This window comes from Bombus fervidus, chromosome 7 (assembly GCF_041682495.2).
Source record: "Bombus fervidus isolate BK054 chromosome 7, iyBomFerv1, whole genome shotgun sequence".
Classification (NCBI taxonomy): Eukaryota; Metazoa; Arthropoda; class Insecta; order Hymenoptera; family Apidae; genus Bombus; species Bombus fervidus.
Genome location: NC_091523.1, coordinates 8,331,542 through 8,358,051, shown reverse-complemented (window position 1 = coordinate 8,358,051; position 26,510 = coordinate 8,331,542). Strand labels below are relative to the sequence as shown.

Below are 26,510 nucleotides of genomic sequence, written 5' to 3'. Positions count from 1 at the left end.
CTGAATAGAAGCCGTTACAACCCCGAGGAGTAACGAGGCATTAACAATCATAATCTCGGCTTCTTGACAATCGGTTTTCATTCTCGGCCGCTGCTTTAACGAGCTACGAATCGAAGGCCAAAGTAAACGGCTTTAATTCGATGCGGAAACAATGGCGGTCGAACCGCCGCTTAATCCAGCGCCGTGCCTCGTCTACGGCGATCGCTGATCAATTATTATTGACTCTGCCGGAAATTATACGCACGGATCTCTCGTCGTGATTGTTTGCCCTGTATTAAGTGCTGCGAACGTTCGATCGCGAGTACCACGGCATTTGATTTTGCCGGAAGCTGGAGGGACCCGATGATCGTCGACACAGTGTGGAGTCGCTTCATTAGTCGTCCTCCTAACGGGCAGAGTGGCTTTTAGTTGGCCGCTGATGCCACGCGGAGATTAAATTACTCAACAACCCCTGGTGCCCTCGATTGATCCTCGATGTATCTCGTCTACGCATGGACGCGGATTAAACGGCGCGTGCTGTGTCCTACTCGTATGGATAATCGTGGTCGTCCGTTTTTATGCTGTCACGTGTAGCTGGTGTACGTGGATCGTGAATGAAATCAATAATTGGTTTTACGATGTGGAGTTTATTTAGGATGAAATTTGTTTTTTGAAGGCGTAATCAGTGATTAGCTCAATAAAAGTTTCGAGGCTTTTTTTGGGATAGTTTGTTTGAATTGTTTGTTACTTTGTTAGTCGAGGGCTGTTGACTGTAAACTTGGTAAACTTGTAAACTTGGTTAAATTTGTTAAGATGTTGAAAGTAAATATTTTAAGTACACTGATAGTACAATCTGTCGATTATTTCTATATTCTATATAAGAAAATGGTGAGTTCTATCAATTTGTCCTCCGAATCCCAATGAATTTATGCTTTCAATCTTTTCAAACATTACATATTTTCAAACGCAATAGCCAAAAAATCAATTCTGCTTGATCACCAACTACTGAAACAATTCAACCTCTGCATATTATTAAACCAACGAAAAAGAAATTCAACAAGTTTCATCGGTGCGTTTTGTTTAGCTTTAAACCACAAACCAGCTCTTCTCCCGTTGGTTAAAGGTTTTTTCCCGCTGGTTTTCCGTGGAACAGCTTGTCCCCGTATCCGTGGACGAACGATAAGCCCTGCACCGGTGGTTGATCGCATTATTACCGGGCACAAAATATTCCAGCCAGTTCTTGCTCGCGTCCCTCTCACTAAAGTCGCTTTAAATGCATCGTGAAAGTCGGACCGCGGCTGAACAATGGAAAACGTGCCTCCGGCTACGGAGAAGAACGGGTAACGGATGAAACACGAGCGTTATTTTGCATGAATTTTTACGAGATTAACCGACATAAAACACGCGACAGTCTCATAGGCACGCACGTTCATCGCTTCCCGGTAGCCAAGCATAAATCCTGTCTAGCCGGCGTTAGAAATTAAGCTTGATTGAAAAAAAGAAAAAAAAAAAAAAAAAGAAAGAAGAGGAGAAACCTACGTTACGTCGTCGCCGAGCTAAGGTCGATGGTTTTTGCGATAGGAGCCCGAAGAAGTTTGGCCGGAATACGTGTTCATCGCCGGCTAGAATGAAATTGCTCGTGTTAAAGCCCGTTTTTGTACAATTTAAGGGAAATTATTGCGGAATTTACGGTAACAGAAGGAAATTCGAGTAATTTCCTAGAGAGAGAATTTTGTTTGAGTTTCTGCTTATTTTGCGACTAATGCGTTTTAGAGGATATCCTTCGCAGAAGTAAATTTTAATCAAGAGTCTATTTACGTCGCGATTTAAGCGTTAGCAATTGAAACAGACAGCAGTTGAATTGAAAGATCGCGATCTTCTTTTTTTCTTTAGAGTTACTTTCGGTGCGAGATAACTGCATTTTTATATGCTACGAAAACATAATCGGTGAATTCATCGCAATTTACGAAGCGCTGGTAAACGCAAGTGTATATCGTCGAAGTTTTAGCGCACCTGTTCTCAGCGTAATTATTGTTTGTTAAAGGATCTCTTCAACGCGATACGGTATCCAGTCGAACGTTTCGAGGGCTTGAAACATTTACACGAAATTTCAATCCACTTTACTCCTTTGAAATAATAAGCGTTTCCCCTCTGATGCTGTTTTGTAGAATAACTTTTGAGTAGTGTAGATAAATTTTGAATTTATTCGTTCATTTTTGTCGAGAGATAAATTGGACATGAAGTTCATGAGCCGAAACGAAATAAAACGAATGTCCATGTCAAGTACGCTTTATGACACTTCACCTTTATAACCTTTGATTTCCGTTAGATTTCTAGAGCCTACCTCGTGAAAAACATCACGTCTAGACTGTATAAATGATTCACTCGAACGCCTTGACAATATCATCATTCTCATAGTGTTCTTTAATTCATCCTGTAACGAAAGATTATCCTACTTGTGCATTCGACTTTATTTTTTCGTATCAACTGAGATTTATTTCTATTTTACGATCGATTTGCGCTTCATTTGTTACAAAATTAAATATATAGCAAAGAAATAATAAAGTATAAAATCTGTTTGCATTAGATCATGCAAATAATCCAATCCTTATAAAAAACCAGTTTAAATTTGAAATTTCTAAACTCTAACAAACCAATCATTTCCATAAATCAGTCAGCCACTCTCATAGATCTTGTAGAGAATACTTGGAATTTCTATTTCAAATATCATTTACTTCGAATTTAATTTTGTTCTCTTTTTTCTCATGTTCTTTTAAAAATCCTATACGAAGAGCCGAGTATTGCCAGTTGTCATAAAAGAACGTTCTACAGTTATTATTGTATAAAGTTAATTATATTATTTCATGTGCTGAAAAGGTATCGTGACAGAGGATGAAATAAAAACTTCATCATGAAATTTCATTTCTTCATCACATTAAAGGACTGATATATTTTAAAGTTAAGATACCTATGACACTGAATTCAGGTTCTCAAAATCTTGCTTCACGTTCCTATGATTTTCAATTTGTCATACAATATTGTTCGTCATTAGCGTAAAAAATTACACAATTTCAACTATGTATAGATTAATTACATAAACTATATAATTAAAGATCGATCCGTCTAGAAAATAATCAGGCACCTTTTTTTTCCACAAAGCGGCCATTCATTGATTTTTTTTGTCTTAAAGTGTCTAGATTAATTATATAAGCTGTATAACTATACATCTACAAATCGATTCGCCTAGAAAATAATCAGAAAATATTCTTCTTCTTCCTCTAGAAAGCAGTCATGCATCGGTTTTTTATTGTAAAGTGTCTAGACTATTTGTATAAACTGTATAACTATACAGGTAAAAATCGAGCCGTCTAGAAAATGATAAGGCATCTTGTTCCTCTAAAAAACAGCCTCCATTGGTTTTTTGATGTAAGGTATCGTCGTGAGGAAGCCCACGGACATTTCGTGTTCGTCTGTTTCTCGCTGCTTACATAATGCATGCGCCGCATCTGTGCACTCCGCGGCATTCCCTTTTGCACTTACTTCTGCTGCCACCGGTCTCCCAAGAGAAAGTTTGCGATACTTTGTTTGCCATGTTGGCCCTCGTACGTCGTGCTCTTTCCACGGCTGGCTGACCGGGCTGGTCTCGTGAGATTTTGCCACCTACGCTCTCGTGAATTGTCCTCGAGATATCGTGTTCCATTCCTTCATTTTTTTGGGGTTAATTACGATCATTCTATCGGGGATTTCTGGCTATTCTCGAGCGTCGAAGAGGGAAGCTTATGGAGGTTGGATTTGCGGATCTTCTGGGACTATGGCTGATCTTTACGTAGAGCCTCGGTATATTCACGTTCGAAAGGTAATTTGGTGATTAGCGTGAGGAAGTTAATGGAACTGTGCTCTTGCAGTGGCTGATATTCTAGAATTGTGGAGTTTGTGATTTTATCGATATGGATAGAGCCTGGATCTGATTCGGAAAAAATGAATCCAAGTAGTTCGTACGGTTTTCTTCCGGATTTAAATGTTGACTTAACTCTATAGATTCAGAGTTAAGATTTAATAAAACCGTGAACTTACAGAAGCCATCGGAAGTATTCGGACAAAAGGAAAATTACTTTTCTATTTTAAAGCTTAAATTATGGACTGACGAAACCTATTCCTGAAATTTTTCGAGAATTCTGGAATATCTGGTTCGTAGTTTTACGATATGGATTGAGTTTTAATTTGATTCGGAGAAAGGAAACCTTTTGAATTGAAGTCTGAACTTAATTTTGTAAATAGAGAATCAAATATTCGACGAAGAATAGTAAATTCAGTATTATCTGTCACGAATATTCTGTTAAATGGAAACTTTTGTTTTTTTCTTAAAATTTAAATTATAGATTAATAAAGTACTCGTCATAAAAATTATAATTTTCATTCTTTAATAATTACATTCCACTTAAGACTTCCTGATGATCATTGTGTGCCCTTTTTTCTATCGCTAAGGATTAGGAATGCTAGCAGTGTATTAGAGTACCTAACTTCACAAACCAGACACACTATTAACCGCGTTGTTTACGTTTGCACAGGAATTCCAGTCGCTTCGTACCTCACAATTAGATCCTTCTAGTCCAGCTTTTGGACCGACGTGGCTCGCCCGTAGAAGAACGATTCTACGGATTGCGGAGGGTGAGCATCGATCGCGGTTGAAAGGATTTGGAATGTAACCTATTCAGATCGTGCTTCTCCCTCCTTCTCTGCTGCCTTCTCCCTGTCGCTGATCAATATGTGCAGGAGAAAGTCTTTCTCATGCTGGGTTTCCCGTCACGTTTTTCAGCCGGAGATACGTCCATTCTAGGCTGCGTGATTCTTTATCGAGCTACTTTGACATTTATCTGATTAAAATCGAACGATCTGCTTCCTTTGAGGGTGAGACCCTTTCCGGACGTCGCATTTTAATACATCAAATACTAATTTCATTTTGATATCTCATTTCCACGTTTCCCTCTCCGCGTGGAATAAATACGTTGAATATTTATATTTCTCCTCTTTTTATAGATAGAGCAAACTTTGATTTAAATTTTTTTGCTTGATTGCCTTGTCTTCAAACGGATATTTGTATAATCTGATGCATTTCGGATCGATTGTGAATTTCATGCGTTATTGGATATATTCTACATACAATTCTTTCTTTCTTTCTTTCTTTGAAGTATCGTTTATTATCATGTTACTATAGGAGCTTTTACACTTGTGATATTAAATATAATATTCGGAGATTTGAAACGCTACTGCTAAATGCTATGTGTTTATCATCCGTCCATCATTCTGAGTCCAATGACGAAAACGTAGACGAATGGTGCGCATCCAATGGATATCTCGCTCTAATTATTCTTTGATCGGGAAGTTTCTGAAAAAATTTATAGTGGAATTGGGATGTTTCTCTAATTTTATGCAGTAAGACGCACGGTGCCTGATGATCTCCGAGTAAACTGAATCTAGACAAAGTGCAGATTTCATGTCACGAGTTCTAACTCTCCCAGGCAGCATTATATAATAAAATAATACAAATTTATAATCACAATTCTATTTGAACAATTTATTCGAAATATCATCGAATATTTAATTTTCCATCATACAAGCTACACTAATTATCAAGACAGCCGTTACCTAATTGTTATTTGCTGAGTTTCTAATCGCGTTTAAATATTTTGATCTTCGATTCTTCTCGAATCACTCATGAATTTTATTGACGTCGAATCTATTCTGAAGCTTATAATTCTATTTCGGAATTTATTAGTTATTTCTATATTCGATTCTCTCCGAATCGATTATGAATCCCATTGACGTTGCGCCTGTTCTGAATTTTATAATTCTATTTTAGAAATTTATCAGCCACATTATTACACAAGCTATTCTAATTATAATGCCGACCATTGTTGACATTGTCAATTGTTATTTATATGTTAGTTTATATATTTATGTTATATAATAATAATGTCGAGCATTATTGACACTGTTAATTGTTATTTATATGTTAGTTTATATGTTTATGTTATATGCTATTTCGAAATGATCGTAAACGTTATTATTGTTCGGTTTATTTCGGAATCTGCTGTATCAGAAACCTTATACCCATATCGTTGGGCATTGAATTTGCAACTACCAAACACACTACATTAATTACTCTAACGATGACTGGTTAATTTATATAGTCAGTTCGTTTCGAGTTGATTGTGAATTTTACTGACGCTTAGTATATTTTAAATCCCACAACTCTATTTCAGCAATTTATCACACTGCACGACGTTGAATACTCCATTTTCCAGTACTCAAGTTGTACTAATTAGTACTAGGGCCACTGATATAATAAATAAAATAATTTTGTATTACTCCGATATCAGAGCAGCTTTCCTTGCAATACGCTGGATCATACAAATTTCCCCCGTTCGTTTACGCGCTGTATGTCTCGCTCTGTTTGATCACACACGTACCTATTCTACTGAGCATGCACCGTAAACACGTATCACTGACAAGGCCACGAGTTACGCGCGCGCGTTACACGACAGTTAGAGACATCGCATGCCAGAATTTCACCGATCCGTTTCAAAATTCCGATTCCGTGGAATGGTTTTACACGTAAAAATTACGATCATCGGATACCATATCAACGAAGGTTAGACGTGCCAAAGGCTACCAGAGAAAAAAAGAATCTGCAATAAAGGGCGAATAAAAGGATCGTATAAATCGCGTTCATGGTCGATATTCAAATTCCACGATGGCAAAAGACAAGAAAGGAATTCGTCTTTCACGGTACCAGTCTCTTTTTCTTCGATGATGTTCACGTTATTACGTGTAAGAACCAGATCGACCGACATTAAAATGTTTTTTACGAGCTCGTAGAAACCGTGTTCCACGAAGAGCGTCGTTCGATATGGATCGAGGAATTTTGTGACATTTCTGTATAACTTCCGAACCATTTTCTAACTATGTATATGTTATATATCATAATTTGTCTTAGTTTAATAACTTTTATTTTCATTTAAAACGTCTGTTTAATAAAGTAAAATAATGTTGCATTTATGTAACCTTTACACGCTATTTCACTGCTTGATCCTTAACAGGTTCTTACTACTCAAAAATTAGAAAATCTAAAGACAAAGAGTTAGACAAGTAACGAAACAGTTCTCTAAAGATGGTGTCACAAAATATTACGGCTTACTAATATCGCGAATACCGTCCAAATATTTTGATGATTTTTCCAAAATATATACTTGTACTAAATATCTAGTAGCTTCTACTATACATTTCCACTTCTCTTTCAAACTTCACCAATATAATCGTAGTCATATCTCATTACAGTACTAATAACATTTCAAAATGTTTCGTATAACATTTCGTATAACGTGTAATCGTAATGACCTTCTGCAAGTGTTCAAATGCATATTTCTGTGAGCCATCATGTGTGGTCCGCGTGTCTACATGCATCTTGTCGATTCGAATCGCGACGAATCCAGCGGAGAGAGTAGTCGACCTCTTCCTTCTCTCTCTCTCTCTCTCTCTCTCTCTCTGTCTGTAATATCTTCCCTCTATTGGAAGCAGTGTACTCGACGTAAATGCAAACATGCGTACACGGCGGCGTGTATCACGTGGCGGCGTAGTCATCTTTCATCCTCGACTTCCGACGAGATGAGCGGCTCGGTGTCTCGTTCTCCCGACCGGATGCGCCAATGACGAATAGGTCTGGGCTGATTCCTGATTACGTACCACCCATCCCTATTTCCTCGTGTTTCGTCTCCGCGTGTATATACCAGGAATCGACAACTCGGCGATCAAGTCGCGCGGTTTTAGATCGAAAAACGCCCTATGATCGTTGTCGTTGCTTGGTTTGCTTGGCCTGCTCTGCGCCATATTGATTAGATCGAATAGAGGCAAAGGAAACGCTAGGAAACCGTAGTCCCGGCTTTTCTATTCATCGAACGCCGTCAGAGACTTCGTTGAATACGTTCAATTGCGTTCATGGGGAATGTTGAATGGAATCGTGCATGCTAAAGTGAATGCCGGGTTTTGATGTTTCTGAGCATTGATTGCGTTAATGTAGGTTACTGGTAATAGTTTATACCCTGGATAGATGATTAGCAAGAGATCAACATAGGTTTCGATATGAGATAGAAACATTCGATATTTTTCTACAGTTTGTCTTTTTACAAAGTTTTAGGAAATTTAATGTCAAACTTTCGTAGAATTGATAGTTGACAGGTTGATACAGTGTTGACATAGATCGACGCGTTCACCGAGTAAGCACCGATGACAGAATGAATTTTTGTGATGTGAATGTATGAAACGCTTCATGATATAGATTTATACTGAAATCATTTAGGTAATTAAAATTAGACTAGCAGCGAACGTGTTAAATTCCTAACATTTAATTCTCAACTTAGTATAAGTCTAGACATGAGAATTATTTAATTCTGGAGTATCTAATTTTCGCATATGTTCTACATCTTACACGATAAATTAAAATGAATACTATGAAATTAAGTAACTTAATTCAGACCTATAGCTCGGATTCTGTAGATCGTCTACGAGTCAAAAATACCATCCATGACTTAAATTCATGGAAGCTGTTTTTGATTGTAAGTATAGATCCGCGACATTTTCGCGCGACGGACGGGACAAATTTTCCAAGCTAATGATTCACAATACTGTTCCATGGCGAGAATGTCAACTGAACGTCGCTGATCAACGGACGAGTTCTCGGCATTAATTTCAGAAGTTCAACGAGCTGTGTATCAATTCGCCAACGGATGGCACGGGCGGTTTGCATTTCGCGTTCTGAATCGAATGGAATGCCAAGGACTTCTTAGTACAGTATCCGAGTAATAAGCCGCGCACTGTAGACGACGTTGGTATTTCTCGTCTAATAACTGGAGAATCCACTTACGTATCTTGTTGTACGAATTCCGGTGGAAGCTCATGGCTAGGGCTGCAGATTTTCCTGAGGGATTTCGCGGTGTCAAGCGACCCCCCTTCGGGAAGGCCGTCGAATATTTCGATCGACGATTGGCAATCCGGAGCACTACAACATCCATAAGGAAATATATTACTTACTAGAAGTCAAGGCTGGATGTTTCATCCCTTTAGTTACAGTTTCAAACTTGTGTTATTTAATTTAATTATGAAATCAAAAGTTAATAAAGATAAATTAATTTCAAATAGGCCGATTTTAGTTCTTTTAAATATAAAGAAAATATAATATATTTTCGGCAGAAATGAAACCATGTATTAAAGAATAAGGGAAACATATGTAAAGAAATTATTATGTCCAAGAGATTGAACATCTAAGCGATACGTTAACTTGCAAAAGTAGAAATCGAAACAGATATTGAATCTTCTATTTGTATGCGTTTTCTTCTCGTATGGAAACAAAGTTATTTAACAGCGTGTGCGATAATTAGTTCGGATAATTACGATCCTACTGTGCCTTGGACATAATAAGCAAATATTTATAATTAAAAACGTTAAAGAATGTGGAATGTCATTTCTGTATGAAAATGAATTTCATTTGCTACATAGAAAAGCTTTACAAGTTAAAGGAGCGTTGATAGATTTTTTAAAAGGCTTTTCAGTAATATTCCCACGGGCGAGTGAACCTAAATTAATCTCTGTTCATTCGATAAAAAATTTTTTAACAACTTAATTACGTTTCTGAATTTATGCTTTGGTTATCCGCTCATTGTAAATAGTAACAGCAATAAAGAAATGCTATATGAATATATCCAATGTAAAATAGCAAGGAGAAAACGGTATTGAATTCAATATGTATCGATTCTAATAAATAATGCAGCTTGGACAAATCGATGGTGGAAGGTTGTTAAAAATTTCTGTGTCACGTATCTACATTTCGATGAGCGAATATTTGGGCGACGAACAGGAAAGGTCAACCGATAAAATTCAAATGAAATATAGATCAGCGGATTTATCACCCACGGATACAAATTATAAAAGCCAGAAAAAGTCGAAATTAATTCGGTGTACACTTGGAGTTTTGATTTGAATGTTGAATGTTCGTTTTGGATTTATAAATATTCTTCTGAAATTACATCAACAAAACATGAATTGTCAATGAATCAGATAGCATTTAACGAAAAAATAACAATCAGGAACCCATGCAAATTTTTTACGTTGTAAATGTTTTGCCAATAGAGACATTTTTTCGAATAAACTTTCAATTTCTATATCTGCATTCATGTTATCTGTTGGTAATCACTGGCTTTGAATTTACTATTTGGAGCATATCGAGGCCAGACCTGATTGCGCGTGCACCGTGTATTGTCAACTATTGTTATATCATACCTGAGGAAAGTTTAAGCTCGATATCGACTTTGCGATCTAACAAATCACAAGTCACATCTAATATACACGAATAGGTACACGAACATAGTAAATAACTTAGGAATTCCATGACTCGTAATATCCAACAAACGGACAGTTGTTATCAAAAGTTTTTGATAGGATTCTAGGATTCTAGGATAGGATTTTGATAGAATATTACTATGTTGTCGAGACAATTAAAGCCTACAGCATAAATATAATATACATGATAATAGACATATAAATAGATGGCAAACGGCGATTTCGTAAATTTATATTTTTATGAACACAGCTAAAGAAGTGATTTTGATCTAAACAAAGAGTTAGTTTATCCACTATAACGAATTTTATACTTCGCTTTTACTTATGATTTTAAATTTCTCACAATTTTCGCTATAAAGCATCCCTTGTAAGTTCCTTAAAATAATCCAAATTTCCTTAAAATAAATAAAACGTACATTGTCATAATATAATCTACATCATTAGATAAGAGGAATCAAAGAAATACGGTGAAGGAAGAAAAAATTTCTAACGATCGCTTGATCCTTTCCACCACTACAAACTATCCTTAAAAGGATGTCCTTTTACCTAGCACGGATTTACAATATTCCATTGAAAATTTATGCCACCTCCGATAAACCCTTCGTCTGAAGCTTGCAGCCTCTCGCCCTGTTCGCATTTCTCTCGATGCGCGACGGTATGCGTGTCTTCGCTTAGTTTATTCCCGGTTATATATCTGCCGTCTGAGGAGCCACGGGGTTACGTTCGTTCCTTGGCTACGGTTTTAGAGGAGAGAGGGGAGTTAGAAGACGCGAAGGCAAGGGTGGAAGGCTTTCAGCCCACCCAGCGCATGTTCCATCTCTTACGGGAACATATCTACAAAGCCACGAATGCATGGTCCGCGCGCGTTGCAACCATTGTGCATGATAATTGAAAATCCCAGGGATACGAGCCAGCCGCATTCCCATGTGATTTACTACTACTTCGTATCTATTACTTCCGAGAGAACTGGTGGAGGGAACCAGGAAAGTTGAATAGGTTTCTGTGCGTTGGCAGCGCTTCGATGAGTTATGCTGATTGATACCTGCGAACGGAAAACGAGATTCTTCGGGTTTCAGGGACAGAGTTTCTAGGAGGATCGTGAAAACGTGTTTGATGGAAATTCGTTTAAAAGCTGCAGTTACATTTGGATATCATTTGAGAGTATAACGCAATGAAATCCATAATAGGTTAATTTTTATATATTTTCTTAATTGTAAATGTATGACAGATTAATCACGATCATTCGAGGAGTTACAGTGACACCAATTATTAGATACAGTCGAATTAATTAGTTGTAATTCAGATTGGTTTAACTGTTATTTGCTGCGCACATCACATTACTGATAAGCAAGCAATAAGTGAATAATTACTAATCAGCAAAGAATTCGACTGACAACTGATTTTGCATTTTAAGAGTATCAGAAACAGCCAGTGAAAAAAAAAATATTATATTGTATTTATTCGCTACATTAGTCGGAGGGATAGAATTTTGTTATTATGAATATTAATTATTATTACGAAGAATAGTTAGAGGTTTGTAAGAGTCTTAGATTAGGTACGAGCTGTACTTATACTTGAAATGTAAAAACAGTTCTAATTTAATTCAACTGAAACTGTTCCCAAAAGATTTGTCAGGAAAAACAACAATTTCTCAGAACATGTCAGTATTACTTTTTATTTGTATGTCCTAGATTTCCAGATTTTAAACTATTCATTCTCGTTCATTTTGGCCACTTATGCAACATCATCGAAGCGGTATCGATTTTTAACTCGAACGTTACTTGATACATTGTATCTCGCTGAACAAGCTTCTTCGTTCGAGGAGCGGATAATTAAATGAAAGTGTCGATCGAAACAATCAATCGATCGAAAACCACGGGCTGCTAACGCGAGCCGAATTTCCGGAGGGCTCTCGACGACTGTTCCATGAAAAAGGTAAACAAATGCAATGCAATTCCAAACACGCCATGGTAGCACACGGCTCTCTACGTGACTGCATTTCGTAGCCGACTTTTCTACCACCACCTTTACTTTCGAACGCAATCGTCTTAATACCGTGTCCAAGATTCTCGAAATCGTGTCGAGGGATCGTGTTCTCGCCTCTTTGAAGCGGAAACACGCTCGAATGAAACTGGGAGGAAACGAAAACGAAATAAGAATCGAGTGCGGTGAATCTTGGAATGGTTGTTTGATCAGTGTTGATTTTTTCATAATATGAGTTTTCCAAAATATACAGTTTGTTTGAAAAGTAATATGATCTTTCTAATACATCAGTTCAAATATTATAATTTCTATAGGCAATTTAAAAGTGCGGAAACATATAGAAAAATATGCAAAACAAAATATACTTTAGATACCTCTCTTTTAGTTACGTTCATAAAAGTGTGAGTTCACATAAACGTTTGTAACGTAATGATTTTATATCTGAAAAATTGTTCATTATATTCAAACTATACTCCACCAACATTGAGTGGTTCTCTTTTCTCTCTTTTTGGTTCGTTTCTCTCTTTTTTAAATGTGTATGAAGTTTACATGAAAATGAAAATCCTATTGTGATCGATCAGTTGTTAGCGAACAAATAGTGGCTTAAGCGAACAAATAGTGGTTTAAGCAAACGATAATTAAATTTCATGTAAATGGGTAGATATAATTGATAGTAATAATATAAATATGTTTGGGATATGTTATTAATTAAATACCGACAAATCTGCATCGGCTGAATAAAATCCTAGTCCCTTCGAACTGCCTCAATAATATTGTTTGTATTAATATGAAAATTAATTGTAACGCATAGGCATTCCTTTGATAAATTTAATCATTTCACTTGTAGATTTAATGGAAATCGTTTGTCTGTCAGTAGAATAATCGGATAAAGAGTTGCAATTATACAACAAATTATTCATTCTTCTTTCATACCATACAGTTGGAAGCAATAAAAAAGTGTAGCTACACGTCCTATTTATTAATAATTCAACGCATCGGTGGATTTCAACAGAATCAATATTTCCATCAACGAAATAATTAAAAAAATATTTCACAATTTAAAAACAATTCTGTGAAATAATCTGATCACGTATTTTATATAAATTGTTTTAAATACATAAATCACCACTCACAAGGCCACATAAAAAGTTAAAAACCACGAGGTCTCCACGTTACCTGAGATTAAAACTGGATAACGAGACGTGTCCAGTGTCATAAGCACGTCCATGAAGCACGAGTCTGCACGTGGTGGACTTCAGTTTGCCTCTGGTATCGTGGTGGCCAGCTCTGACTTTCTCACCATTCACCTCTAGATTGCAGCTGTTTGATACTGAGCCCTGATCTTTTCGATGATCCTGAAGATCTCGATTGTTATAGCGCGTATTATATCCTGCACCGCTAAACGACTTGCTCATATCCACTGGAATTAAAATCGAATTAACGTTACACGTGGAATGGGCAATCATAGGCAGGAACATCGATGAAATATGCAGATATTCGGAGAGTCGTTAAAATCGCTGTTCAAATAGGTACGACCTAATTTCGATAGGTTATAATCTGATCAAATAAAATCGGGTATTTGAATTAATTATCTCTGGGTAGGAATAGCTACCGATTTTTTAGAACGATTCAGAATTCCTGCGGAACGGAGGATCTAATGAACGAACCGCTTCATCGGCGCCATTTTTTACCCTCATGCTTGTTAAATCAGTTTTAATCGTTCGTTGGATCGTGATCGTTTTGGTTAATAGCTGCACGTTTTTTTTCCTATACGTTTCTATACCAAATTATGTGATAATAAATGGCACGATATGATCATGGAAGATATGAGATATTCATTTTAATACGTTCGAATTTTTATTTAAATTAGATTACGAGATATGTTGTTTGCAGTATAATTTATGAAAAATATTAAAATTAAAAAAGTGACTCAGCGATATGTAAAAATGTATAGAATTAATACTAGAATATGTTTTATTCTATGACTATTTCATTTTATCTTCTGATAGCTGCTTTCTTTTTTAATCATTTCCAGTTGCGTGGGAGATTCACTATAATTTATTAAATTTAGATTCCTAGTATATCCTTGCTCTGAATACTTACAGCTTCTATCTGTGCTATCCATGATAACTGTGGTAGGAGCTTCCGTGGTGATTTCAATGAAATGAAGAGTGGCGACAAAGCCGTTATAATCGAACGGCGGTACTTCCGGACCCGATCTGCGAAAGATGACGTTTCTTATTTACTATCTCGTATTCTTTGTTAGAATTCGAAAAAGAATCGTGATTAAATTTGATTCTATGTTAAGTCAAAGCTTTCAAAGGCGCTGTACGGGTTTTTTTTTCTTTTTTACCTGAACTCGACCAGCAGTTTCCGGCCACTGTACGTCAACGACGTTTTATTCTTGAAACACAGCATCTTGAGAAGGGGACTCGACGTTGTTGAACCAGAGTATACGGCAATGTAGTCGCTTGTGCAGTGCCTGGAACAAACACGGACGAAAACGTGTGTTAGTTTTAACGTCCAGACATGTGATTCGTAAACAGAATTCGTAAAGAAACGACATGAATCAGGGGAATGTTTTTAACTTGCTTTAGTTGAATTAAAGTTATTCAGTTTTAATTGAACCAAAATATTTAATCACGCCAATTTGTTACATTACAAATTAAACGTTGGTTATTTCTCACTAAAATTTTATTTCAAGTATCGATTGAACAAATGATTGATAGCAGGACTATACTTTACAAAATAGAAATTTAGAACAAAATTATCGATATTTTAGTATTCCAATAGAAAATTTTATATTTATCTTCGGATATTTCTAAATTTTCTACCATTCAATGTCAAATAATTTTCAAGTCTCTCTATAATCCGCAGAATTATACTTTGCAAAATAAAAGTTTGTAACGAAGCTATCGATATCTTAAGAATTTCAAACGCTTCCAAGTTTTTAATTTTTCCGGCCGTAAAAATATGTTTACCTAAATAAAGCTAGATAAGATTGTAAAACGTGTAATTGGATTAAAATCGAATGAAAAGAGGATCGTCGACGCGCATCGAAGGGGTAAGCAGTGTACTGATTTATCAGTGAGTTCATGAGGATGAACAGGAGTCGGTTCCCATGGAAGTTTCACCATTAAGAAAACATCCAATATTACTGGTAAGGCAGAGGCGGCTGCGCCGAATTACCACGATGGGACCGGCTGATTTATTTTACGAGAAAAGTTCCATCGTCGCTTGCCTGCCGGGGTGATCCTTCATTTCGAGGATCACGACGATGCGATTTTAATAATCTGCTCAAATTAGAGGAACGTCCCGAGGACCTGTCCGGACGGATGCTCGGCCATTAAGGTGTAATTTAGAGTTAAGATTGGATCCGTCGTGGCTGTGCAACGCCGCACAAAAATATAACAGGGCGCTACCCGTAATAAACGGAGTATTCCTTGAAAATCTTTGCTCTGAAGAGACGAAGGATGACCTGTTTTTTCGCGCATGTCTCCCTTTTTTAGTGAAATATAAATTTATGAAATAGACGTATTTTGCAACTGAGGATCATAGTTACGACCGCTTGTAAAATTCTTTTATTCTTATAAGAAAATAAAATGCAATTTTTCAAATATTATCCGTTTCAAGGATTTATTATAAATTTTAAATAATTCTAATAAAAGTTTCTCTAAATCTTTAGTTTGATAATATTTTCAAACGATCGATCGCTCGTTAAAACTTGTTGCGTGCTCTATGTGGAAATGATAGCCACTTGCGAATTTTTAAAACCAATATTCCACGAAGACCAAACCTTGTACGTCAAATTTTTATTACGCTCCCTCCATATTATATTTTTATGAAGAATCCTTTATGAGACACGTTGCATGCTTTGTCCTATAAAATGGCACAGAAACCAGACAAATCAAACGCTTGTTTGCCTTACTCTTTGTAATATGTTAAACATCACAAATATTCTGTTACGTTCAGAAGCAATTTATAACATCGTAGTTTCGTCGTATGTGATCCTGCATGAAGAACGATTTCGAGAATACATGTATTATGATACATACAATGCGTCTAATACATGAATATTTAATATTAATTAATTTTAATATTCTAAGATATATTAAAGAAAATTAATGCTAATAGTAAACCCAATCTCTAAAGAGTATTCAGACAAATTAATCCTGATATCGATACCGATACTTGTATCGAGAGAGGAAACGCTCATTGTTCTCGAAGAATTTCATTAGTCTGGAGTCGGTTGAACAGCGAAGAAATAATTCTAAACACGTAACAGGTGTTTCGAAACTTTTCCCATAATTTTAATTAATTGCTGCAAGAGGTGGTGGCGTAAAGTAATTAATAGGAGAAGTTCACGAGATGCCCGACCGGATTCGATTTCATTGAACCGAATTGCTTTTCGAGAATTCCTTCAACTGAACGTAGATAGAAGGCCGATGTAGCGGGAGGCTGAGACGCGTGGCACGTCGCCAATTTCTGAATAATTAACTGTCAGGAAGCCGCGGAGAGCGCGACCATCTTCATAATTGAGTCACCGCCCTTTCTCTTGCACCGCTGTCTCACTTTCTTCCATGTAAACATATAAATTATGAGCCGTTCGAGCCAGAGCCTCGCACCAGACGACCTCGCTACCTTTCCATGATAATTACAGCTGAAACGGAACGCGATACTTCGTTAAGCGAGCGCGTGGGACTAATTATCTCGCAGACAATATACGGGCTACTCTAATACCTCGAGTGAAATGATTATCAGCAGGAATAGAAATCGGAAAAGTTGAAAGAAAAATTCGAACGTAAAAAGCTCGCTTCGTTTATCTCGATCAGATTAACGTTATCAGAATATTTTGGAAATTTGCCTCCTTATTTTTAATGTGATTTTAAACTATCGAATTTTCTATGGAAGACCGTTGTTGTTTCATGACAAAACCTCCTTTCACGATTACAACTAACAGGGAATTTTTACATGGTAAATTAGGCGATAAATATGTTTTTTTTTTATTATTGGTAGTAAAAATTAAAAGATTACGCAGAAAAGAGAAATAAATACGAAGAGAGAAAAAAAGAAATTAGAAAATTATCGCAACTAGAATCTTATAGATTAAAGATCAATTTATTCTATCAATGAACATAAATAATTTCATAGAAATAATTCATTTCAAGATAGCTCGTATCGCGATGAATTGATAATTTTATAATTTGATCATAAATCTATATTATTAGAGGTATTATTATATTATCGAAAGATGACTCTATAGGGTTGATGTTTTCGATTTAAGCCGGGTTTTATTCGATCGGAATTAAACGGAGAGAGACATTGTTCAAAGGTGGGCACAACCGACAGATTCGAATGGGAAATTTTTAATTTACTCCAGCGGATTTGCGGACGAGTAATTTCGGGGCATTTTATACCAGCTTGAGTGTTCACAATACACCGTCCACTGTACACTCTTTTCCTCTTTGAATTTTTCTATCTCTCTTTTCTTCATTTTCGCGATTTCTTTCTTTTTTTACGTAGCTGAATTGTATGAAATGGAGCCGTAGGAATCCGATTTTTTGCTGTTCAGGTTGCTCGTGCAGAAAATGATGTACAAAAATATCTTTCTATCTTTATATTCTTATATCTCCTCCTATATACGCATATAATATTATATTAGAAACAATATTATATTACAAACATTTACTTTTTTGTATTTGTTTATTTAGCCCGTAATTTCCATAGTAAAACAGAAATACGTTAACTTCCTGCTAGGATTTCGAGTTCTATTCAGATGAAAAGAAAAATTTTTATTTGGACTGATACGTTAATAGCATAACTGTTATTATATCGTATATATAAATATGAAGCTTAATTTAATTGAAAATTATTGACATATTTTGCATTATTATGATAAAAATATTATGATAATGTTTATATGTATATATTGGTGAATTTTCATAGTATCAGATAACTTTTTAAACGGTACATTAAATTTCTAATGTTATGCTTGTAATTTGATAGTTTTACAGCCTCAGCTCTCATAAAAAAAAAAAAAAAAAAAAATGTATTTTGAGTCGGAAAATCAGGAAAAATGGACATTCTTCGTCTTTCCCTAACCCTTCAAACGTAAAAGTACTAAAGGAAGACTAGACATATACATGTGCTAGAATATGTAATTTTAAAAAAACGCATATGCAACTTAATTATACAATAATTAATATTCTATTTAAGATTTAACGAATCAAAGAAAACCTATTTGTTATCTAACATTCCCGCGACAGTTATACGATTTTTATTTGAAATGCTTTTATTAACGACATTTGCCGAAGTACGAGGTTGTTCGTTCTTGCCGAAAGCTCCTTTAATGCTGAGATAATTGAGTGAGCCTAATTAAAATCATTCAGTTGAAGCGTACCACTCTAGGTAATGGCAAAGTTTATCTACGAAGATAAGCCGAAATTGCAGAAGATATTGTACATCGTCGTCGGAATTGTTCTTTTTTCTTCTACAAGAGTACAATCAAAAGTGGTTGGAGGAAGGCGGAGTAATCGGTGGAATAAATTCTTTGCTCGTAGCGGTAACTCGAGAGTAGAGTTCGAAAGAAAGAGGAAGCAATCCGAAGAATCTTTCGATCTGGACTTCGTTTCATCTTATTCGTTCCACGATCTCGTTCCTTCCGCTCTTCACAAGAAAATTTTTTCCATTTCGAGTCGTATGAATGCCGGATTAATCTGTATGAAATTACAGAAATGCACCTTAACGTTCTCGTTACGTAGTTTTGTATGAAAACTTCCGTGGTAATAATTCACGATTGAATTTATCATTGGAATATATAAATCGCGAAAATTTTCGTTTGCTTCGTTGCACGAACGTTCTTCGCTACATATTAAAAATGGTCTCGTTACGAGGTAACGTAATCCATCGGGATAATTCCAACGAGAATTCATTCAGTCATCACAGTAATACCATCCACAATCGCATCGGGGATTCCTATGCTTCGAATATAACTGCTTTACGAACAGTTTCGAGCTGTTACCGTAATTCGATAACGAGCCACTCAACTTTTCCCCCCTATGAATAATCGGAAACGATATTTCCTTGCATTTAAACGTTTCAGTTTGAACGTTCCCTTCCAATCTTTTTATCTTTCCATTCTACGTTTTCGATCTTATTAACCATTCTTGTTATCTGCTATAACGCGACGAGATACTTTTTTATTATGTTCAGATAAATTTACAAGATAAGAATTTACAAGAAAGAATTTGTTTTCCTTATATTTGCATTGGTCCAAGATAAAAAAGTGAGTGATCGCGTAATATGAAAGCGTTGCGATCGTTGGAAAGATCGCATCGGGGATTTGCAACGAGTGCAATTATAGTAATAGTCACGTGAATCGCAATAACTGGGCACGCGGATGCATTAAACGCGTGGTGTATTCGTGCCACGTAATCAGAACCGTGCCAACAGATATTGTACGTAACTGCGTGTAACTAATGTAGGAATCGTATGCGCGGCGTTAAATTAATTCACCACGCCACTGTTTCTGTTCCAGCACGATTAATGCGCCACGCTTCCGCGAGCTTGCATCCGCGTGGCGCGCAATTGTCTTCGACGCACGGGGGATTACGCTCGAATCCTCGCGAGGGAGAAATTTGTCTGCCGTCGAAGTAACCGCGGATAACGGCAAATATATCGCGAACCGATGGCGTACGAGAATATGAAATATGTAAAGTAAATATATTTGCCGTGGAAATCGACCCGTGGAATGGATAATCGCTTGTTGGAACGATGACGATTGAACGAAATATTGGATACGTATGTAGAATTGTGAGGTTGCGAGTAATTTTAGAAAAATATCGTCGATGTTTCGACAGAGATATTGCAACAGATATTGGATATCGGAAGAAATTTAAATTTTGACATTTTTGAATACCTTTTATTTTTGGCCTTTTGAATGTCAGTTATCGATACTACCATGTAATCGGACGTTAAATTGTAAGTTTTATTCGCTATTTTTTCATTTTAGAGAAATATCGTAAACATTTTCAAAAAGACGATCTTTAATGTTTACTATTTAATGTTCTTTAATGACCTTTAATGTTTTTATTAAATGTACGTTTACGGTAATTATACTGTACTTCTATCAGATTAGTTTACATGCACAATAGATTTCTATGATAAAACACTTTCGTGAAACGATTTATGTCAGGACTATACTAATATTTAATGCCAATTAATGGTAGAATATTTGAGAGCAAAAGGAACTATCTATCAGGTAAAATAGTTTATATATGTATAGTTTCAAATCACAGTAATTACGTAATTAGGTCACGAATTAATCACAGGAAGTTTGATCATAATCGAACCATTTTCCTTGACAGTTGCCTGAATACCTACAATGAATTACATATTCTACTTGCAGGCTTCTATTTTGCGCTTGTCTGAATACATATGCATATTTCACTGGCTTACCGCCTGACTACGACCAGGCTGCTCTACTTAGCAGATGTGCGAACTTTGGAGAGTTCTTATATCATTAGTTCGGCTTTCAATCATACGTTTGTTGAATTCAGATCAATATTTCAGTATTTGCTGGTTCTGGTTATTAACAACTTAACCATCTGGGACCTGTTACTGTCAAGAACGTCTAACCATAACTAGTAGCATATAGAGGCCACCAAGCATCTAATTACGGAGTCATAACGCAGATAAACATGATGTTAGGCCACCTGTGGTGCTATTGTATTTGTATGCCACTATAAACTCTAGGAACATTTGCATTGACCCACGAGTAATAGGTAGAGTTATCTAATTTTCTTGTTGTATTTTTTCTTGTTGAACTTAAAGTACCTAAAGATCTAACGATCATGATACTTTTGCATTCTTTCTTTGTTACATTAAAGACTAATAGTATCTCATAACATACAAATTTAGTTGATCTGTGCAAGTTGAAGGTTGAATTATCGAAGCTTACCTAACTCAAACAATCATATCTTATCATACAATTAACATAATTGACTCGATTACCGAGAGAAATCAAAAGTCTTCTTATTTTCTCAAAAGACAATAAGTAACCCCAAAAATGTTGATATCATAAATATAATTATTTCAGCTTTCTGTACGTTCGTTTTTGATGTTTCTTTTTTTCTGGATCTAAACTACAAAATATTTTTTCATTTTTTCGTTATTATATTAGAGACTAATAATGTTTCATAATATACAATTAGTCTGGCTATTCTGTGAAAAATTCAAGGTTGAATTATTCAAGTTTGGCTGACTCAAATGATTAACTCGAGTAACAAGAGAAATCAAAGGCAGAAAGCATCTTAAAAATGTCGATATTTTAATCGTGGTTATTCCAGCTGTCTGTATGTTCGTTCCGACAGACGGACCCGATAATCCGATGGCGTGATCCTTTCACAACCGCCATACGACATGGTTTGCTGCTTTATCGGTTTCCCCGCTTTCGATTCATCCTTGCTGGAGTTTCAATAGAACGAGACCAAGAGGAATTGGTTACCCTTAATAATGGTTTCCGTGGAAGCCAACCGTAACTTAGCATAGAATAAGGAAGTACCTGGATCATCGTTCCACTAGCGTATAGCTAAATCGAGGCTGAAAGTTTTCCACGGAATCTGTTTACCTATTGCCCGAATTAGCATTTCTTCGCCTAATGGTTCGCTTCCTCGACTTCTTTTTCTATCTGTTTCACACTTCGTGCTACATCGTAAAGAGTTTCGACTCCCATGAGGAACTCCTAGAGAAGAAAGTTACTCTGGAAACTTGTCTCTGGAGGATACGAAATGATAAGGAAATAGAAAAGTAATCAAGTATTTTAAACGATCTTCTGACTTCGCCATTATCTCTTAGATTTAATCTAGAATTCATGAAATCTCGTTAAAATTCTTATTGTGCAGTTTTCTCTCCAATAGTTCTTTGTACGTTTAACAGGACAATACGAGAGCTAACAGATTGAATCATCAAGCGTAATATATTTTATATCTTAAATTATAATTAATAACAAGTCAATTATCATATACAACGTAATTGTTAAATTGTATTACATATAAACAGACGGACTTTCCCTTTTATAAAAAAATTCGTGTAAACTTTTTTACGTCTGACTCAGCAGAAGGGAAACGTTTAATATGGAGTTAAGTAGTGTTTAATTTTTAAAAGTTAGTATCGAGTGTTGTATAATGATCGTATCATCACAAGAAAAAATAAACGACTATCACTACCGCTTTAATACCAAATTCTTTCTATTCTGATATCCAGTAGAACCCATATAAATAGGAATAAATAGAATAGATAATAAAACAGTCCAATGTTGCGATTGTGTAAATTTCAAATACACAGGTTCACAAATTCGTTAATTGTCTTGTGGACCATCTCATGGGTGGTTTTCGCTTCCTTTGTTGTTACTTCGTAGCAGCTATTGCATTTCAACTGAAACCACGTTAATTAATTCCCTAGGACGGATTTATTCCTTAGGATGGTAAACAGTTGAGGAAACTTGTCTGCGACACTCGTGTTTTAACAGCTTTTAAGCGTCGATACGCGATTACTACTGGTTTAGAACTTAATCCGCTGCATGTTATCTTGTGGTTACAGTTGTTGTCGCGCAAGTGAAATAGAACTGGATTCCTCTCGCGTGCAAACTTGTAGCCATTTGCAAATGACCCTTCAACGTACATCCGCCGCTCTACCGGCCCGGTTGCATTGTTACTTGAGGCTGTTTTCGCAAAATACGACACCGTTTTGCTTCGTTTCCATTTCCACGTAGCAATGAATTAGTCAAAGTAAAAAATGGATACGATCGAGCCTAATTTTCACCAATAGATATGGGTTACACTAACCGTGTAACGTTCTTTACGTTATTTAGTTAAGCAAATTCTTAAGCTTGAGGAAAATTTAGAAGAATCATTGCAAGTACGTGGAACCTTTTTGTTATAATCTTATGCTGTATCTTTCTACCGTCAAAGAAGTTCTGAAATTTCAGAAAAGCGTGATAACATCGTCATTAATATATGCGATTTGTCGGTACAGTTTACAATTAAGTTTTTCTTGGAACATTGAAACTCATTTTGTTTACTGAGTAAAATACGGTCATAACAGGATTGATCCAAAGAATAATTCCATTTATGATACGGAACACACGAACAATTTTGCGTATTCTGTCAATGCATTTTCAATCGCATAATTAAATAAGTCGAACAATACGTGTCTGCAAATATATATATGTATATAGAGGATTGTATTAATGTTTTTACGTAGTCACGCGTACTGTGAATTTTTTTCTAGGAATTGAAGAGGAAAAGGAGGAATCGAAGGAAAATTAGAAAGATCACAGAAGGATCGATGATTTACTCGACCGAACACAATTAAATCGATTCGTTGATAAATCAGTTATTTCCGCAAATGGAAAATTCGAGGACGGCGAAAGAGGGAGGGAACTTGTTCGCGCGGCTGATTTCGTTACTCACCCCCTCTTTACTCTTCGAACCATTATTGACACTGGTCGGAAAATATTTCCGCGGACCGCCGGTGGAAAAATTAGGTAAATATCCAGGGAATTCGATAACTAAGTGGTCCGAATTCAACTTCTTCGAGATCTCTGGCATTCCAATTTCTGCTCTGTATACATTCCAACTAATGGAATTGAAAAATGTATATGGAATTCTTTTGTTTCATGTGGTCCTATACGATGATTCGATACGTCGTATTAGTATCTAAGATTAAAATTTCTTACGAATGCATAAACATTCGTAAAATATAAATTAGATACGCTACATCTTCGTTATAATCAGAGACTGTTACAGGTATCATTATATATAAATAATAATTTATAGAAAATATTTACTTCGAGTAACAGTCTCATTGCGTTACGCAGTAATACACCACATAAATTACGCTACTCTTGTACGAGAATGAAATACAGTGTCACAAGTATTTCCTAGAATATTAGTGCTCCTATCTTACGATTTAAATTACAATTACTTTCTTTCTCAATCTGAATCAAACAAGTAAAACAATAGTACTGACCTACATAACAAAGTACTGTATTTTTCTTCGTGGAACGAAAGGCTGCCGTAACAATTATTCCTTCGAATTGGTCAATTCGTCTCGTTCAAACACGATCCTCGTCGCGCTACGGATTGAGCGAAATTAAACGTAAATCTCGTTACGTCAGTGATGGTTGATGTTAAAGTATAATCTGGATTAGTCGGCAAATTCAATCGGATTCCCCGCGCCATTCCGAGCTGGTCGGCGTACCAGGAGGGCGTAATACGAAATTTATACGAGACGAACGGAAGACGAGCAACAGGATGTGCCGGATATTATTTTCCGGCGCTGCTTGATAGAAAAACGGAAGTTGGCGACCTCGTGTCACGTTTAATTCCATCCTGTTTCGGCTGCGCTTCATTTCCGCGCTGGTGCTTATTTCAACATCGACCTCGCTGTAAAATAAAATTGAACACAGAGAGGGGGAAAGGGGAGAGGGATGGAGGTATATGAAAATCAAAAATAATCAAATTCGGCGGCGGGCGCTGGTCGCACGGAAATTAACGAGGCTCTCGATAAGCGCGAAAATGGATTTGCATTGCGCCCGCTTGTTTCCCGTAACTAACTTCCGACCACCACTTATTTAACTTTTGCCGAAGCTGCACGCTGTATTCGAACTAACTGCTTCCTGCTAGCCTGTTGAATATTTATTTTGTTTTTCCTAGTTTCGCGATAAGAAATATAAGTTGACGACGCTGCCGGATTTTTGTCTCTCTCGTTCCTTTGATTACGTCTTATTTTCTGCCCCGCCGGGATAAGGGAGTATCGTTTAATGTTTAAAGTTTATCCGAATATGAAATTTTATACGGGTACGTGAAGTATTCCGGTTTTACCATAAGAGTGATTAAAGCTGTGATTAAAGTAGTATAACAAGAGTGATTAAAACAGTATATTCTTTTCTTCATTTGAAGTTAGTTTCGAATAACATTTATTTTAATTGCTATTTACTAAATAATATTTAATACTGATTTTCTAGTAAATAATATTGATATTCATTTTACCTGTAAATTCTGACGGAGATTCTGTGCTTACGCTACATATTTTCACCGCATTTCATAGAAACTTTCATCGAATTATATCAAATAATTATACGTTGACAGATATATATTGATGTCGTGTATTCCATTTAACGTTATACCCATGTATCGTAGGTATTAATATTCATGTACTTCCATAGTCTCATTGATTTACAAATTTAATAATAATCAATCCGTAATACTCGATAAAAGATAAATTAGAATATCATAAAATCTCAAGTGAACGCGTTCACGACTGTTTACTAAAATTTTATCTTGATGATAATTCGCTAAATATGTTACTAGTACAAGTTTGTATTTCATAGAAGTACACGAAATCGTTACGAGATTAGGCGTAGTTGCGCGCTCCTTAAGGCGAATTTTCAAGCAGCCTTAGATCAGGAGGGTGGAATGGAGCGTGGATGATGTGGAGTGGAGGATCTGGTGCACGGTTAAAGGCATGCCTTATCTCTAAGCTTTACACTCTATTACGTTTATTAAAAGCACCAGTGGAAGAAGTTTCACGGTCCGAGCTGGCGCGGTGGGAATAAAAATGAGGTCGTCCGTATTACGTCTTCCGGAACACTTTCAACGTCTTATGCTTCCGTTGATAGATCGGGAACGTAATCCCAGTAGTTTCCATGTATTACACCACTTGTGAAGTCACCGGTAGTGATTACGAGCAACGAATGTAATTGTTTCGAATTTATTTGAAATAGCGTTTGAACTATATTTCGAAAATTTTTATTTCTTAACTATTATTGATCTTAATAGAAAGCTGATATTGCAAGGCAATTTATATACAAACACAGGTAAATAATATATTAGGCAATATAATAAGAATAATATCTGTGTACTAAACTAACTATCAATCCGAACATTGACGTTAAATTAAAAAAAAATTCTACATTTGTCTATTTCAATTTGGATTATACAATTTTGATATATGTTAATAAATTTTGTATTTATATTTATTCAAAACGTATATAAAAAATACATACGTATATATGTTTGTGAAGTTCGGTATTCTATTTAACCATGTGAAATAATTAAATGTGATTCGATAATATAAAATTACCTCTGCGTCCT

At 36.0% G+C, this 26,510-nt stretch overlaps 2 protein-coding genes across 6 annotated transcripts in view; both read right to left on the bottom strand.

Moving 5' to 3' along the window:
- LOC139989011 (uncharacterized) overlaps positions 1-26,510 on the bottom strand; it is a 274,444-nt gene that overhangs the window by 24,824 nt on the left and 223,110 nt on the right. For all 5 annotated transcript variants that reach the window (XM_072006859.1, XM_072006858.1, XM_072006860.1 and 2 more), the window contains exons 8-11: positions 14,708-14,836; positions 14,458-14,573; positions 13,531-13,774; positions 8,900-9,034 (exon numbers count right to left, since the gene is read on the bottom strand). In XM_072006859.1, the coding sequence (XP_071862960.1) occupies positions 8,900-9,034; positions 13,531-13,774; positions 14,458-14,573; positions 14,708-14,836 (624 nt within the window). The remainder of the gene's footprint in view (positions 1-8,899; positions 9,035-13,530; positions 13,775-14,457; positions 14,574-14,707; positions 14,837-26,510) is intronic.
- The window catches only part of LOC139989016 (uncharacterized), a 228,221-nt gene that overhangs the window by 146,860 nt on the left and 54,851 nt on the right, over positions 1-26,510 (bottom strand). The window lies entirely within an intron of this gene.